Raw genomic sequence first — 18173 nt, forward strand, 5'->3', positions numbered from 1 at the left:
TCAACCTAAAAATCTTCAGATTTGGCATCTATTACAGCAATGCAAATTTTATCGTCTAATTCAGCCAAATTTGCAACAATTCGCTTTAAGGAAAAAAATTTAATTTAAATTTCCTCACAGTTAAAATCTGGTGCATTTAAAGATGCTATTAACAAACTGTAGTGCTTTGTGAATGCTGTTCTAACAGGTGTTCTTTTATTAATATTTTTATATTAAAGTTTTAAAGCAATAAAGTCAATTTAAACAAATTCACTTACCTCTATCTTTAAATATCACATTCATACAGCACCACAATATTGAGAATGGATAGATTACCAATCTGCTTTCTCCTTAGAATTTTATTACATACTTATTATTTTAAACAAACAAATTTGAACATAAACATCGATGCCAATCACATCAAGGAAATTATTTTGTTACACTTGTTGCCAAATTTGCTTTGTGGCTACCTAAAGGTGGAGTAATTACGGGATAAAAGTCAGATATGTTTACGTTTATATATACGGTTCAATTACATTTACTGAATTACAGTACTTACTGTTATACAGGGACTAGACCAAAATAATGCGAAGTTTAGTAACTTATGGCGACAAAAATTAATCACCCATACCATATCCAGCTAGACTATATCTCGCCAAAATAGACTTGCGCTTGTAACCTTATTTTTCTCGCAAGGCATCACCTCTCCAGACCCTTCATGCTACACCGCAAAAAAGGAAATCAAATTTCACTAAAATTATCCGCATATATACTAAATTTGTAATAAGCTCTTTATGGAATCATTAACATGTTTTATAATGAAATAAGCATTTTGCCCCATGAGGAATAGCCTATGAGTGGCCTGCATGTAGTCAATACCTTCATCTGCATAGTCCTAACAACTGCATTTTGATACTGAGAGAGCAATTTAAAAATATATCAGCAAAGCATTACAAGCAGTTTTTATCAATAAACCTAAACATAACTGAATTTAATCAACAGGAAGCAATACCACTGAATGCCTTGAACTAAGATTTGTCATTTTGGAACTGTTTCTATCAAAGATCAATACAAACATTACTTTGAAAACAGGTTTTTTTTTTTTTTTTTTTTTTTTTTTTTTTTTTTTTTTATAGTTTATACGGCAAAGGTACATGAAGTATAAAAAAGTCACTTAATCATAAGCACTTGGACAAAACGAATGCTGTTGAAACTTATTAAATTTAAAGCACTACACTAGAAAAATAAAGGAGAAGTATTAATGAAGAAAATCATTTATATGGATATAACTTGTTTATTACAATTTACATATGTTTTATAAAGTCTGCATTACAAAGTATATAGGCAAACAATATTGAATGAAATATTGAATGAATTTTTACCACAAAACCCATGGTGGGGGTTTCTGTTCCTGTTGGGGCATGTAAGTCATATTTATTGGTATATTTATTATAGCTCTTGTAAGATTGTGCGTCTTCAGGCTTTTCTTTATCATGTACCTGCAAAAAAAAATTGTTGATTAAAATTGCAAAATGAAATGAAGTTTAAACTTCGTGATCACATGCTTATAATACAATGAATTTGTCATGCTTTGGAATAAAAAATATAATATTTAAGCTTTTTAGTTATTATGGAATGATGTCTGGAATAGTTAACAGCCTTATTTTTCCTCTCTACCAGCACTTAGATGATGCAAAGAAGCTGCTGCTCTCAAACAATTTCACAAAACTCTAGTTATTCTTCATTCGCTAATTAAAAAAGGTGGAGTATTTTTTTAGTTTTCTTGTTTAGAAGTCCTCATTGGTATTATCTGAATTTTTGCACCAACAACTTTGAGAAAAATTATATTGACTTCATTCCACATAAAAATTAGCTTCTGACAATACAAATTAAATATCATTATTAGCAATATCTTAAGTGATAATTTTAAAATTGGTAGTATTTTTATGGAAGGAAGGCACAAGTCAACAGCTCCCAGAAAAATATAATTCTGCCTTGGTGGAGCATGACATACTGTACTAGATGTCATCTCCCCTAACTGAAAACAAACTAACATCCAACAATAACTGTTAATGCTGAAAACAGTAATTTTTATTTTAGAATGTGTATTTTTGTGACGATATTGTTGCATGAGTATGGGTTTATAATGGATTGAATGCACATAGAACTGATAGCCCTAAAAAATTTATTTAAAAAAAATTACAGTTCTAGAACTTTCCATAAAAGTACTGAATGCACACAGAACTGATGATAACCCTAAAAAATTTATTTAAAAAAAAATTACAGTTCTAGAACTTTACACAAAAGTATTTGTACAACTCATGTCAGTATGATACAGCACAATCAGTAGTTACCACCTCAAACTACTAAGAACATTTGCATGGACATCTTTCAAGACTCTGAAATCTCAACTAAAAACTAATGCTCTCTGCAGGCTTATATAGTTTTCCCCTGGCCATTGAGAAATCTCTAGTACTTTCCATTTTCTCCAAATTAAAACCATCGCTATCTTGTTGATATCGCGTAAATTTAGTGAGATAGCCATTTACATCAATGTTAAATATACTTGCCCCCGTAACTTTATTTTTTTCGGAGGAATTATAAGCCGAATAAAATAAAAACATCTGCCCTGAAGATAAGGATAGTGCTGACAGATCAACTTCCAGTTCATTGCATGCAGCATCAGGAAAAGTTCATTGGAGGAAAAAACTTGCTGCTACAGGGCATGTCATGCACTGTGTTGCCATACCCACTGAAGTCAAAGGCACATATGATTCAGTGACAGGGGAATCATGTGTAGAGGAACACTTGCACACAGTTCATGCTGCAGCAGATGGCGATGAACCATGCAGCTAGACAACACAATACCTGTAGCTATGCTCCAATGTTGTACTACCACACGAGAAAACAATGTACGATCTTTCACAGCCATGCGGATCAGGTGTCTGTCATCGCATGCTGTTGGGCTACTGGCTGCCCCACTGCCAGGATTTTACCATGTTTGGTTTTCCTCTGTCCATTTCTTCCAAACACACATGCGACTGCTTGATCCATCCTCTCACATATCGACAATGTGGCCTCATTCGAACTCCATTAGTTGTTGGTATGGTACCCTCCCTCCGCTGTTGACAAGGCATACTGACCACTAATTAAATGTTCACTGCAGAGAGAGGACAATAAACAAATTTCAAACCAACTTTATAGTCCTTTATATATAGATGGCACAAGCCTGCTGTTCTCGTTTCATGCAAGCGCAATCACTTTGTAATTCTAATTGCTTGCATGTCTTACCTTACTCTCCTGAAAGTTTGATTCAATTTGCGTAATACCACACGTATTCCTTCATGGTAATGCAATTTTCACAAACATTAGTGTAATATCCAGAATCACCGAAGTCCCGATGAGTCCAGATCTCAGACTTCACACTATATTTTCCCTACTCATCACAGTACTATTTCTAACTTGTTTTGGTTCAGTCATTTATCTGCATATAAAAAACATTACATGATGGCGTTCAACTAAAAATGAATTCGGAGTCCAGATTTTGTTAACCCTCTGGTATTATCCCATCAATCATGAAAGTGTTGCCAAGCAGCATGATTTAGTGCCAATTATAGATAAGTGTGACATAACAACACACTAACATCTACATTTTTACTGCAGGTACTTAAGACAACAATAACATTTGTTTGAATGTACTTCTGATTGATTTTTGATAAACCACCTTTTGTTTTTACTAATAAGGATACAGATTAACTGTTAAAGCTATATTTTTTCTAGCATTTAGATAAAATGATTAAAAATCGAAAAGCCTGCCTTCTACATAACAGCAAGCAGTGGATTATTTTCAAAGTTATGGATTCCTAATATAAAAAAGTATATATTAACAGACACAACAAGTTCTTTATTAGAAAACAAATATAAAAATGGCAATGTAACATGGATTAGTATCACAAGAGAATATCCATTTCAAAAGGAACGTGGTTTGAAGGTTATAGAGTCACATTTGTGACTGAATTCCAGTTCATTTATAGCTGGTTGAGAAAACTGACATTGTTAAATGGGGGAAAAGAACAGCTATATATATGGCCAACATGACAGTAATAGGTTATTACAATTATCTGCTTTTTTTTTTTAATAAAAGTTTGTACTCATAGCATCAAAAACAAAGAGACTAACAAAATAGTACAAATTGACAAAAATCTTTTCATGAAGGAAAAAATTTAAGAGCGTCAAATACTGATTGTAGGTCCACCAGTAACCGAGCAGTAAAGTCCCTGAACACTGGTAGTTCAATCCGAGGTTCGAATCCCGTGAAGTGCTGTCTGCATGGGCATTTTCCTGGTTTTCACCATGTGTAAGGGCCATCACCATGTGTAATATCACATCTGTAGACGCGCGCGCTTACCCTGGACAATTCCGAGAAACGAGATTCTAGTAGCATGCACTTAAGCGGCAGGCTTCCGAGAAATGTTTCGTCTAGCTAGGAGGAACGTGTCCCGGCTATGAGCAACATTTTAAAACTTTCCCGAAAATGTTCCGGCTGGAGACGTGTTCCTCGAATGTTCAACCAATCAGACGAAAGTTCTGCTTCTGAAGGATCACGGGTAACTTTCAATATGGCGATGGCTCTCACTGTGAAGTGATGGACGGTGGAAATAGAGGCCGATTTAATTATTGCTGTTTTGTTGTAATACAACTGCCCAAGTCATTTTTTAAATATTTATATATTCATTACATATATAATCGTGGAAATTTCAGAGTTGACAGTATTTTACGACGTTCTTGCAGTTCGGATTTGTTTACAAATTGTTCGTCGCCAAATTTGTCGTATTTCGTGCTGATCGTTATTATCACTGTTATACAATAGAATTTTATTTTTTAAATTTAAGTTGAATAATTTTTTTTAAAATCCGTTTGTATATGCGCGGCTTTTCTCCTAATTACTTATCTTTTAAATTGTTAATTGCATAATCAGTGACACATTTTAAACAGCATAAAAGATGTATAAAAAAAAAGAAAAGCACAGCTTATGTAATAATGAGAATACTCATTAAATTTGTCTATTATTTTCATGTTATTAATGAAATACTTTTTGAATTATAAATACATTAGAAACTATACTTTTATTGTAAATGCTACATATTGAAACATTGGAAATTTATGGATTTATTATTTATTATGCATGATGAAAAACATTTGTATATACATTCATTAATATAAATCTTATTCATTACATTAATATTAATAAATATATATTAACAACTTCTAAACCATCGCATCTCTCTATCTGTATGTAAATATATGACTTATTAGATGTGTATATATATATATGTATGTATGAATACAAAAATGAACATTGCCAAGAAGTTTATTTGAAGTTGCTTTTAATTCAGATAACGATTACATAATTGGCAGCAACTATAGTTATCGTTCTTTGCAAATTATTATGGGTATGTAATAATCAGTTGAAAAATAATTGATGAGTATTTGAGTACTAAAGAGTGTACACATTTTGTTATTGAGTTAATTCATAATTATATCATACGTATGATCTACGTAATAAAAAAATGACTAATAAATAATAAGAAATGTAACAGCTGTGCATTTATAACATTTGATTACTTAAAACAGTGCACAACTGATTATCACCTTCATGTCTGTTTACATAATGAATTGCACTTTCCAATTAAGTGCACGTGCCTACTAGTGGCCGAAGAGTCGTTGAACACTGGTAGTTCTGTCTCAGGTTAGAATGCCACGAACAGGCTGGCTACATGACGTTTCCTTGGTTTGCCCCATTTATAACTGGTATACGAGCCAGTTTTAAAAAATCTTCTACAAAGGGATCCCTCCTGTTGTTATCCCTCGATGCTTTGCGGTAATCACATAAAACAAACTGAGCCCACCAGCGGCCGAGCGGTAAAGTCGCTGAACACTGGTAGTTCGGTCCGAGATTTGAATCCTGTGAACGGGCTGGCTGCATGGGCGCTTTCGTGGTTTTCCCCATGTGTAACGTGTATACGAGCCAGTTTCCCTTAGGCAGATAGCCCTAGTGTGCTTTGCTGTAATCTCAATAAACCAAACCATAAAACAAACTCATGATGTGAACACCTAATTTCTAGACTTGGTATAATTAACTCCTTCGCGCCGACTGTCACGTATACGTGCCAGCAACGAACGCACTTACCTAACGGCTGACATGCAGGCGTGCCAGAGGATTGTTCCATTCTCTACCGACTGTCACGTATTTGTGCCAGTACTTTGCAACGTTTTTCAAGCTATAATTTCTGCCACAAGATGGCACTGTATGTCCATATGGTTTCAGATACACGTAAATTAGACCTTCTACTCGAAATGAGAGAAGCATGACTCACATACACGTGTTTTTGATTATATAAACAAACGGGGAAATAAATGTTTCCGAATGACGTGATTTATGACGTCTCTTTAAATCGCACTTTATTTGCACATGGTAGTTGTTTACTGTAAGTAGAGAAGTTTTATTTGCTCTAAAGCATTGGTTATTTCGGTTTGCAGTTCAGTTTTTAGAAAATAATTAGATCTTGTTAGACGTGAATTCTTTGTTTTTACCGTTGCAATGTCGAAGCGTCGAAAATGTTTAACAGAGCACGAAATAGCAGAAATGATGCAAAATATTTCAGATATTGATTCTGATATTGATTCTGAAAGATTAACTGAAAGACATTTTCCAAAACTTTGTTCAGAAGAGACTGATAAGAAAATGAGACAACGATGCTTCGTTTGTTCACATTCCCGGGAAAATCCTCCAAAACGGCAAATGACTTATTACGAGTGCAAGGAATGTAACGTAGGACTGTGTGTAGATCCCTGTTTTCAAATTTTTCATACGAAAAGAGAATTTTAAGTAATATATTTAGTTTTCAGATGTATAATGTTAAAATTTATAAAATGGTGAGTAATTAAAATAAAATGTGTAAAATATGCATTTAAACAAGAAATAAGGTAATTAAAGTATATATATAAAAATATTTATAAAGCATAAGCCGTTTAAATACTCTATAGAGCATTATTAAACAATGCGTTGATACTTCGGAAATTTCATGGATTTAGGCTTAGTAGCAAAAAAGCCCCTGGCCCTGGAGAGACGCTCGTGTAAGACACTGCCGGACTCAGCGATAAGCGCGCGTTTTCGCTACCCAGCTCGAAGGGGTTAATGTGTTTTAGGTATATTACCGAGTGTTCTATGGGACAGTAAACAACTCGCACATGTTTGATTGCTCATGTATTCATATGCTTTATTTGATCTTCATTTTGCTAAATAGTATCTGCTGGCCGTGAGGAGGTAAATATCAGCCATATAGATTTTTGTCATAGAAGGTCTTTTTTTTTTTTTTTTTTTTTTTGTCTGTTTGTTTGAATGGACAGAACAGTAATTATGAGCCAAAAGGTTAGTCAGAAAATGCTTTCACCAGGTCACAAATTTTCCAGTGAGCCATCAAATTTTCATTGAAATCCAGACAACAGAAAACACACATAAGCGATGTGTGATAAATAAGACTTATCCAGCACATATTTCTAAACTATTCTTAGTGTATACAGAATTTGGCTATTACTGCTGTAATTGATTGCTATAACCAGAAGTGTGTTTATCTGTTACATGAAGTGCCAGAGTGGAGATCAAAGTGATTAACTTGATAGCAATCACCTTTCTATTATCTTCCATTACTAATAATAAAGTTTAAAACGAAAAGCATGTGAACGATACAAAACAACACGAAGAAGCGAATGTCACTTGAAAAGAAACGTCACTTTCGCCAATCTGAGCGATAACTGATTCTTGTTTGGCTTTCAGCCTGTTTACCAAGTGAAGATGGTAACCCTATTTCGCCAAAGGCCGTTTCTCAGAACTGTTGCTGCAAAGGTTTTGTTCGGGCAACAAACAGCTAATGTGATAACGCTTTGACAGATTAATAAATTCAGTTTCCCTCAGAAAATCTTCCATAAAGGCATACGGCAGGACACGTAAATAATAAAAGTAAATAAAATTGTTTATTAATAAAGAGGCATCAGAATTCTGCAAGAGCAATTCGCACAACTTTGGTCGGATCTCTGCCACATTTCATGGTTTGATAGTAGCCATCTTTGATGGTTGATGGGATAATAGGCAAGTGCCAATCTCAACAAGAATACATACTGGTTTAATTAGCTCAACCTGACTTTAATAACTATTATGCATTTTTTTTTCAAAACTTTTTTGTAGAGATAAAAAAAGGGCAACAGGTTTCAAAATATACAATATTTTTATACACTAAGTCCTTACACACATATATGCATATAGTACCCGACACTTATTAAACTCACTGGTTAATAAACTCAGCTGCTTAGTATACTGAAATTTCCAGAAAACACTACAAATACATAATAATTAATGAAAAAACTGTCGTTTATTAAACTCGACTAGGAAAAAGACCCAGTTCTTTGTTAGATATTAATTACTTTGCTTGCCGATAGATGGCAGTGCCTCTAACCTGACTAGCTACTGCACGGTATTTTTGCTGCGTCACACTCTCGTCACTTGCCGCCAACCATGTAGCATCAATGTCTCTCTTATGTATAAAGTAATATAATTTTATCTTATAAATAAACAGTAATTTATCTATGTTTGACGAGTCAACATATATAACATGGTGTCAGAGTAAACCATGCTCACAAATTTAATGCATAAATTGATTTTTTAAGGATTACGTGCATTTCAAAAACTTGGAATCAAAAATGGCGCATAACCTGCCCACGTTGTCACCGTTTGACGCTGGATCGAACCCTTCTGAAGCTTGGAGACACTGGAAGGAAGACTTCGAGGACTATATCGAGGCATTAAGATATCGTCAAGAGTCGGAAAGCACAAAAACTGCGCTTTTTCGACATGTTTGTGGTGATGAATTAAAAAAGCAATATCGATCGTTTGATTTGAAGCCAGAAGCAGGCGGCAGTGAAGTGTCCTTGAAACAAGTGCTACAAGAATTTGACAAATATTTTGCAGATTATCAGAATGAGGTTTATGCATCATTCAAGTTTCTCGAAATAAAGCAAGAGAAAGGAGAGAAATTCATGGACTTTTACTCAAGGCTATGATGTGCAATAGTAGATTGCAACTATGGGCAAGCGCAAGATAGAATGCTCCATGATAAAATAGTGCAAGGCATCTCAGATAAAACATTACAAGAATGGCTAATATGAGAGACAAATAGAGTGAAAAAGACGCTGCAGAATATCATCAGTGAATGCAAGCCAGCGGAACATAGCATAGCACAAGCAACTGAAATGAACGAGAACAAAATCTCCGTAGACACTCTCAGAAAAAACAAACATGGATCCAATCCCACGCAGATAATGCAAGTAAAAGAGCACAAGCGATGTGGAAGAAAACATGAGCCAAAGAAGTGCGCTGCATTCGGAACGGTCTGCCGAAAGTTCGGTGGGAAAAATCACTGGGCGAAAATGTGTCGCGCCAAACCAAAACAGAGAGTGCACGCCGTTGAACGTATGGAAGATAGCGACTCGGAGTTTATTTACCTAGGGGAAGTAAAAACTGTTGACGCAGTGGATTCAAATAAAGCATCAGACTGGTACCAAAAGATCACTGTAAATAAGAACGAAGTGAACTTCAAATTAGATACTGGAGCTCAAGTTAACATTATACCCAAGAGTGAATTGTTAAAGTGGAGTGAGAAACCAATAATTAAGAAAAATAAACAACCAATACTGGATTATAGTAAGTACCAATATTAGGTGAGTGCTACCTTACATGTAAAATTAAAAAATTGACAAAAACTCTCAAATTTCTAGTAACCACTCTGGAATCATCTCCTATTTTGGGTCTTCAGGCTTGCCAAGACTTGGATCTGATTGAAAGAGTGTATCATGTCAAGTAAGAAAAGAAACAAAATGAAGAGACACCAGAGCAAGTGATATTGAGCAAATTTGCAGATGTGTTTACTGGTGTGGGAAAACTAAATCGCACAGTAAAGACAAAAATAAAAGAAAATGTCGCACCTCACGTTGCAGCACCGAATTTGTTTAGATCCAAGGCAGCTTAATGAGGCTATTCAAAGACCTCATTATCCAATCCCTACAGCAGAAGTCCTTATGACAAAACTCCAAGGATGTAAAATATTTACCATTTTGGATGCCAAGAATGGATTTTGGCAACTACCGCTTGATGAGGAGTCATCGTACTTGACAACATTTACAACGCCCTGGGGAAGATTCAGATTTTTAGTTCTTCCTTTCAATATGAACAATGCACCTGAGGAATTTCAAAGGGCCATGGAGGAAATTTTTAGCAATGGGAACGAGATAAATCCATATTTTGATTATTTAGTCCTAGGATCGTTGTCTGTCGAAGAACATTGCAAGTTGTTGCGGAAGACACTTACGATAGCCAAAAGTGCTAATCTAAAATTTAACATCAAGAAGACACAGCTATCTCGGACCTCTGTGACTTACGATAGCCAGAAGTGCTAATCTAAAATTTAACATCAAGAAGACACAGCTATCTCGGACCTCTGTGACTTATTTAGGACATGTACTGTCTGATAAAGGCATTGCACCTGATCCAAAGAAGATCCAAGTGATTGAAAAGTTTGCAGAACCAAAAGGCCGAGAAGACTTGCAGTGATTTCTAGGAATGGTGACATCTATGTTTGACGAGTGAACATATATAGCATTCTTCAGCACCAGAATACCCTACGTCTACCTATTACACTTTTCACAGTTTTCCCATTTTACGTGTTGTGGACTGTGGCTTTATCATTCAGGTATGTAGTGCTTCAATAAATGGGTTTGATCGATATTTACCTGCCCCCCCCACACTGTACACGTAAGAACGTTTTCCAGAGTTCTTTGTGCACACTTGCTTATTAGGAACAGAATTTCCTTATCTTAAAGTTAACAAAAGCAGTTCTCTAGAGGCACTGTAAATGGGTGATGTTTCCTTCTTGAATACCACGTGATATGAGGAGAAAGTGCAACTTTTGTATCCCATAGCTTAAGATTTCGCTCTTAAATCATTTACTTGAGGTAGATAAATCATGTTTACCGTTTTAAGAAAAAACTGAAATGCTTTTAAGCATTACCATACATTAAGAGTGAATGGAAAGGAAGTGGTAGCTGTAGAGTGAAGAAAAGCAAAAGCATCGTCATGCTTGTAATCATGAAGTAGCAGATGGACTAAATAGACAAAAAACAATCTTTCTGCTGGCTAGGATTTTGAAATTTGAATAAATCACTGGAAGAAGTATTTTTTAAAATTTGTTGTGTAATTAACTTGCTGAATGGCCAAACAAAAAGACAAGCCTGAAAGAAAAAGATAAATTACGAAAAGATTTTCATGTTCTTGGTAATTGAAGCCAGAGGAAAAAACTGCATTTAAATTTGGAATTTCCCAAACAGCATTGTGCAGTTTATTTAAACAAGGAATTAATAAGAACTGATAAATGAAAATGTCTCACAGAAGCGCAAAAGAGACAGAAAAGTGACAGATGCTGAAACTGCTTTTTTAGAATGGTTTCAAATTATAATGCTAAAAAAGCTAACAAGCTTCTACAGCTTGGAGAAACAGAAATCCAATATTATTCATTAGAAACTGCATGGTGAAGAGGAAAAAGTGGATCATCACACAGCTGATAACTGTATAAAAGACATTTTCTTGGGCTATTAAATCAATGCAAGCCACTCGCAATTATAACACAGACAAAACTGAACTGTACAACAAAACATTACCAGAACACACATTGATCTCTAAAAGTGACACAGCAGTTGGTTTAAGAAACTGAAGGAATAAGCAACTGTTTTATAAACATGCAATATGAAGCCATAAAAAGACAGAAGTAGTTACTGACAAAAGCAGAAACCCTTGATGTTTGAAAGGAATCAAGAATTTACTTCTAACTTACCATAACAGCAAGAATTCATAGATGACTAACAGTTGTTTTACTAATTTTATTTTGAAATGGCACACTGAACTGAAAAATGAAAAAAAAACAGCTTTACTATTTAGATAACTGTGCAACACACACATCTCTTTCTGAAAAACATTAGTGTCTCTTTCTGCAAATACAACTTTCAAAATTCAGTTCTTAATTTTAGGGTATTATAAAAGCTTTCGAATGTCATTATACAATGTGTATAAAAACTGACTATTAGTGTTAACACGTTGAGTGCCACAACACATTGAGATTTTCCGTTTAGGCGGCGTCGACCGCCGCTGGCTGATAGCGTGTAACATGATATATAACATTTACACTGTTTTATGGAATTACAGAAAATTTATTTAAAATTTACTTAATTTTGATTCATTATAGGACTAATGGATTTCATTGAAACACGGTAAACATAAAAACGGTTCTCCATTACAGCTACTGCAAAATATGACAACTTTCTTAGTCTTTTTTTCTGGCCATTACTCTACCAGCTACCGTTGCATTTTTATTAAACATAATTTACAATATTTCCATACTTCAGAGGCTTTTCCTGGTTTTCTTTGGAGTTTATGATGTTGTTTTTTACATATTCCTGCATTCCTGTTCTATTGAATGTCTTCTTTTGCACAACTTGTAAGGGATAGCGCTAATTCATTCCAGAATTCAGTAATGCCAATTTTCTGCTTCGTAACATCTTTGTATAGAATGTAACTATTTACAAAACAGACTTGGCACGTAACGTGTTGAATGAATGTCTATAGGAATCGCGTTCCAAACATAAACTATCTTCTACTGGCCCTAAAATACCTACGCTTTTAAGTGGTGTGCGTGGCCTGAATGGTATTGCCTAAGAAATATGTGCAGCACTCAATGTGTTAACTGCAGAAACTGACCATGAAAGTGTTGACATTATCAATCGAAAAACACTGCAAATTCTAAGAATTCTTGAACTGAAAGATGGTGATCAGGAAAGCTATCAGCAGTTTTACAAAACTGAGAATGCAACTGATACACTGTTGTTGAACGATATGAAACAAACGCATACCAAATATCTGTTTGTTACAGATTGTACTTCATCAGGAACATATTTGTAAAAATACTTTTACACTATATTTGAAAAAGAATTTCAAAATTGTGTAAATATTTAATTTTAATATTAATTTTTAATAATTCTTTTTGGATTAATTGATGAATTAACTATTATTTATAATTTTCCTTGGGAAAAGTTTAAAACTATTATTGCAATTTGAAGTACGCAAATTGAAACTTAATAAACTCAAATATGCTTAGAACAGAAGTGATTTAAATAAATGGTGGGTATCGTATATTAGAAACAAATAAATATATTATCTTAAAAAATCAACATCAATGATTTGCATATATTATAAATTCTTACTTACCCATCTTTTCCCAAAAGAAATACAGCTGGTATACTACAGTTCCTTTTGGTACTATCATCTATCATATCAATGTACTGATCATCATTGGAAATATCATTATCACAAATTATCACTGCTAAAACACCAGAGCGCTCTGCTTGTATACATTTACTTAAAAAGGAACAACCCCTGTTGGAAGTTTAAATAAAAATAACTAGAATATAATTTATTCACAATACAAAGATTAGTATATATCACAGCTAAACAAAACATATATTTTCATCAATTGTTAATAACATTACACATAGGCCATGATAAACTAATTACACTCATGATTTTTTCATTTATCACTGCCCTGCCAGTATTTGACAGGATAAAAATACTGAATAGAATACTGGATAAAAATTTATCTCAAGTCTGACAACTCAATGCACTGCCTGTATGAAATTTTCCCTGTGCATAAACATGAATATGAGCCAGTTTTCCTTCAAAACTTCTCCATGAAAATGACAGCCATTTTATACTGGACATTTCTTCAGTGTGTCTTCATAACTAAAAAACAGCTTATCATAATTACTAATTAATCTAAACCTTAAAAATTTGCGAGGACTTTCAGATAAGTTTCACCTTCATGCATTATAAGCAACAGTTTAATAAATTTATTTTACCTTCAAACAGAAATGCTTGGCAATTTTTATTTCTACAACTTAATTTTTTTCTTAATATCAATGGTAGTCCATTATAATTAGTGGCTGGTTTTTCTTAAAAGTTACTGTCAAAAAGGCAAACTTAATAAATTTTTTAAGCTTGGAATTCAACATTAAGAAGCCATCAAAAATCTTGTAATCAGGTTAGGCAATCTGCACAATTCATTACAAGAGACAACTACCACAACTTCTGGGGAAAAGACCACAGTCAAGACAAACAGCGCAATAAAAAAAAAAAAAAATTGTACAAAAATGCTGCATCAGCATAAAAGTCATATAAAGTTAAACTGTGCATGGCATCACAATGAACATCACACTTAAAAAATTTTGACTTATGATATATGACATATACGTTAAGAAAAATCGATGAAATGAAACCACGAATCAAAAATAAATTATAGGTGAGAAATGCTGAAAATACAGTTATGTTCAGAATGTATTTATATTTACAAACTAGAGTCAATATATATAATACTCATAGCATGTTATAAAATATAGCAACAATGATATATTAAATTGAATGAAAAGAAAATTTCAAATTTTGCTAGTAAAAATAACTACAGAAAACTGTACATTATATGAAGCCATCAAAATCTTATTCTTTACTATCCGAATTAAAAGACTTAGCATTATCCCGATTTAAATAGTCCAAGTCTGCCATACCATCACATTCATTCGCTTTTTTCTACAGTCTCTTTATCTGGAGATATAATTTCAGCTTCTTTGAATCCTGATATTATTGACTATATTTTCAACAATTTTCACACACTTCTTACCCATTTTGCAACTTTTTCATCTAATGCTCTACACATTTTGTGCTTTTGGTATAAGAGTGTAATCCTTCACTCATCTAAATAAATTTAAGGACATCATCAAAATAAATTAAATTAGGACTCATCTAAATAGATTAAATAAATCTAAGGACTGTAAGATTTTTGTCAAGACACCAGGGGTTATTGCTAAGGTTGTAGACAATTTTGGACGTCTGATTTTGCATGGAATCCATTATCAACAATGTTTTTGATTGAAAAAGAAAAAATCCCTTAAGATACTGTCAAACTGTTTGTAGCCACTAATGTACGATTGTTTCACACATCCATCCATAGTTTTCATTTTAAATATTATCATTACCTTTAACCTGTCAGCACAAGCTAATAAACATTTACATGAAGTTCTTTCATATCCTGTCATAAGCATGGATACAGTTTTTGCCCAATTTCATCAACAGTTCTGTTTGCAGAGGAGTGTTTCATCCAAATTTACTATCTGTAATGGAAGAATTGTTTTCTCTCGTAAATAATATCTGTCATATATTTTAGAAAAGATGCTTTCTTATCCTCTCAGTATATTGGCAACTGCTGCCCAACTGTTGTTCTAGTATGCACAGTTTTTTTTTTTTTTTTTCTCTGTTTTATCAGCTAGGATATCTGTTTTATCAGCAAGGATCTCCATTTATGATATTTGTTACACCATAAATTTTGCTTGCAAGTGAACTTTTAGAGTCAAAATTGCCATTCTCTCTCCTAACTGCTCCCTTTATCCACTTTTATCCTCTAGATCTGACCATATTATTGTACCACTTCTTTGGGCTCATTTCTGTTGTGGCATATTTTAAATTCATTTTAAGTGACTTTTTTACGTGATTCAGGGTTCGTGCACATTTCTGCACAGAGAAATTAGGTACTTTTAAGGCCCATTCATGAAAAAAATTAAGGACCTATGAGCAAATGGGAACCGAATAAATTCAACTAAAAATATTATCTATAGCTAAATTTCACTTTTGTAATACCATCCTAAAAATAAAATAGATCCCTAAGTAGTATGCATTATTACTAAACATGAATTAACATAATTTTAATAAGTTTGAGAATAAAGTATACTTTATGCAATTTATCAAGTAGCATTAAATATTTTACACTTATAATAGCTGGACACATTTGAAAGATAAGTGACATTTACATTTTACTAACAGTTAGCTTTATTTATTTATTATTTTTTTGTCACATACTTCGTCAGTCTGGAGGTTTAGTAAATAGCAGGCAGATTTAATGTCAAAAAATATAGGTTAAAATGAGAAGTAAGATCATAATCAGCATGATTCATAAAGAAAGACTGAACGTTGTCACTGCTGCTGCTTGCCTAGAGAGAAACTTGCTGATAGGAACAAACCTGAAAGGCCTGATACAGGCATGGTTGGCAAGTGTTGAAAGTTAGTCAGGCTCTGTTTTATGCAGTTAGTGTCGTAGCTTCGTGTAGAGTTTCAGGGGTTGTAACCCGGTTAATATACTTTAAGGTTCCAATAAGTCATTAAAGCACCAGAGGGGATAAGTTGTTTTGTATTAAGTCTCACTAGATTCAAAGAATAAGTTTTACTTGAATTTTTACATTTTTGTATTTTATCTTGGGACCACAGTATTATTGAAAGGCAGTAACTCGCTTTAATATGTAGAGATAATTTTTAAGGGTATGCAGTTAGTTATAAATAATTAAATTAGGTAGTTTGATAAACTTAGTCATTATGGATTTACATGGCCACTATTAAATTTTATTTTTTAACAATATTTGTTTAAAAAAATAACAATATTTGTTAAAAAAAAGCCCTATAAAAATCAAAATCTAATAAAATTTCACAGTTTAAAATACATATAATTTATGACATTGATTCTTAAACGATATTAGGATAATTACACATTAAAAGCTACAAAACATTTATGTTTTGTAACAACACTCAACAAAATATTCATCTATTATTTTTATTTGAAGCCTTCCCAAACATTTTGGCTAGTTTATATAGATTTCCTTCTCTTTAAGCATCTTTTCTAACAATTAGAGCTTTGTCTCAAAATGTGTTGAGAATAATCACACGTACTCCCCGGTTTCTTATTTAATGTCATGTGTTTTAACCGTAACTGTTTTATACTTTTGCTTAGGTTGATCTGGCAACAGTTGTAGTAGTGTTCTTGTGTCATGGTGTGATATGTAGAAACGTGCTGTTCCATGTATGTGAAATTCCAACATTTAATAAAGCCTCTACTTAATTATCATTGGCCTCTGATTCACCTTATTTTTAATCTTTACAACAGAACGTGGTTCTGATATTGAACATGCTCAAGGTGAAGCATTTATATTTGTTTTGTGAACTTATTTGTTTGGAATGAAATCGCGCATTAAGTGAAATTTGAAATGGCAGCACGTGATGAGAACACAAAGTATTGTGTTGAGCCATGGTAAAAACTTTTCTCTGTTTAAGCGCCGTGTTGAAGCCGTGTTTGCGGCCAAAGAACTTGATAAATATTTAGATGTTGAAGCGGATGAAACGAAAGTTGTTGAAATCAAAGATGTAAAAAAGGCTTACGCATTGCTGCTAACCCTTCTAGATGATGCCATATTGGTGACCATGTCGAGTGAATCTTCTGCATGTGAAATTTGGAGCAGTTTAAAGAATAAATACCATAAGGTGAGTGCAGTTAGTCAAATATTAGTACGAAAGAAATTATCGACACTGAAGAAACGCCGAGATTGCAGTATGCAGTCACATATTAACAAACTGTTGGCGATCGTAAATGAACTGCGGCTCTCGGGTGCTGAAGTCAAAGATATGGATGTGATTATTTATTTGTTGATGTCGCTACCTTCTGAGTACGACATTATTAAATCGACAATTAAGAACCAGCCAAATGAAATGCTTACACTGGACTTTGTTATGCAAAGGCTCTTGAATGCTGAAGAATTGCAAGGTGAGAGAAATTCTTACGATTCTTGTATTTCTGGCTCAAGTAATAACGTAGCTTTTAGCGCTGATAAGCGTGATATCATCTGCCACAAATGTAAAAGTAAAGGTCATATTGCCAAGCTTTGCAAAAAAAAAATTAGTTTGTTTTGGATGTGGACGCCCAGGGCATTACAGGAAGGATTGCAGATTTAAGCATAAATCAGATTATAGAGAATCGGCTGCAGTAACATTCATGGTTGGCGAGCCTGCTGGAAATTTCATTCTGGATTCTGGAGCATCTACACACATGTGTAATAAAGGTGAGTGGTTTGAAGAAATTAAACCTTTTTCTGGAACTGTTGCATGTGCTTCCAAAAATGATGTTTTAAAGAAAGAAGGTATTGGTACAGTACCTGGAACATTAAATGGA

The 18173-nt window shown here is 33.6% G+C and overlaps 1 protein-coding gene across 2 annotated transcripts in view; it reads right to left on the minus strand.

Annotated features, from left to right (window-relative positions):
• Window positions 1–1253: 1253 nt before the first annotated feature.
• LOC118205710 (protease-associated domain-containing protein 1) overlaps window positions 1254–18173 on the minus strand; it is a 45998-nt gene continuing 29078 nt past the window's right edge. Inside the window, exons 4-6 of one of the 2 annotated variants that reach the window (XM_085810081.1) lie at window positions 13346–13513; window positions 11919–11987; window positions 1254–1478 (exon numbers count right to left, since the gene is read on the minus strand). In XM_085810081.1, coding sequence (XP_085666207.1) covers window positions 1358–1478; window positions 11919–11987; window positions 13346–13513 — 358 coding nt within the window. In that variant the 3' untranslated portion in view covers window positions 1254–1357. The remainder of the gene's footprint in view (window positions 1479–11918; window positions 11988–13345; window positions 13514–18173) is intronic. The other variant, XM_035378003.2, reaches the window with a different exon arrangement.

The sequence above is a fragment of the Stegodyphus dumicola genome, chromosome X2, assembly GCF_044657685.1.
Source record: "Stegodyphus dumicola isolate Sdum_Otavi_A_Nest chromosome X2, ASM4465768v1".
NCBI classification, from domain to species: Eukaryota; Metazoa; Arthropoda; class Arachnida; order Araneae; family Eresidae; genus Stegodyphus; species Stegodyphus dumicola.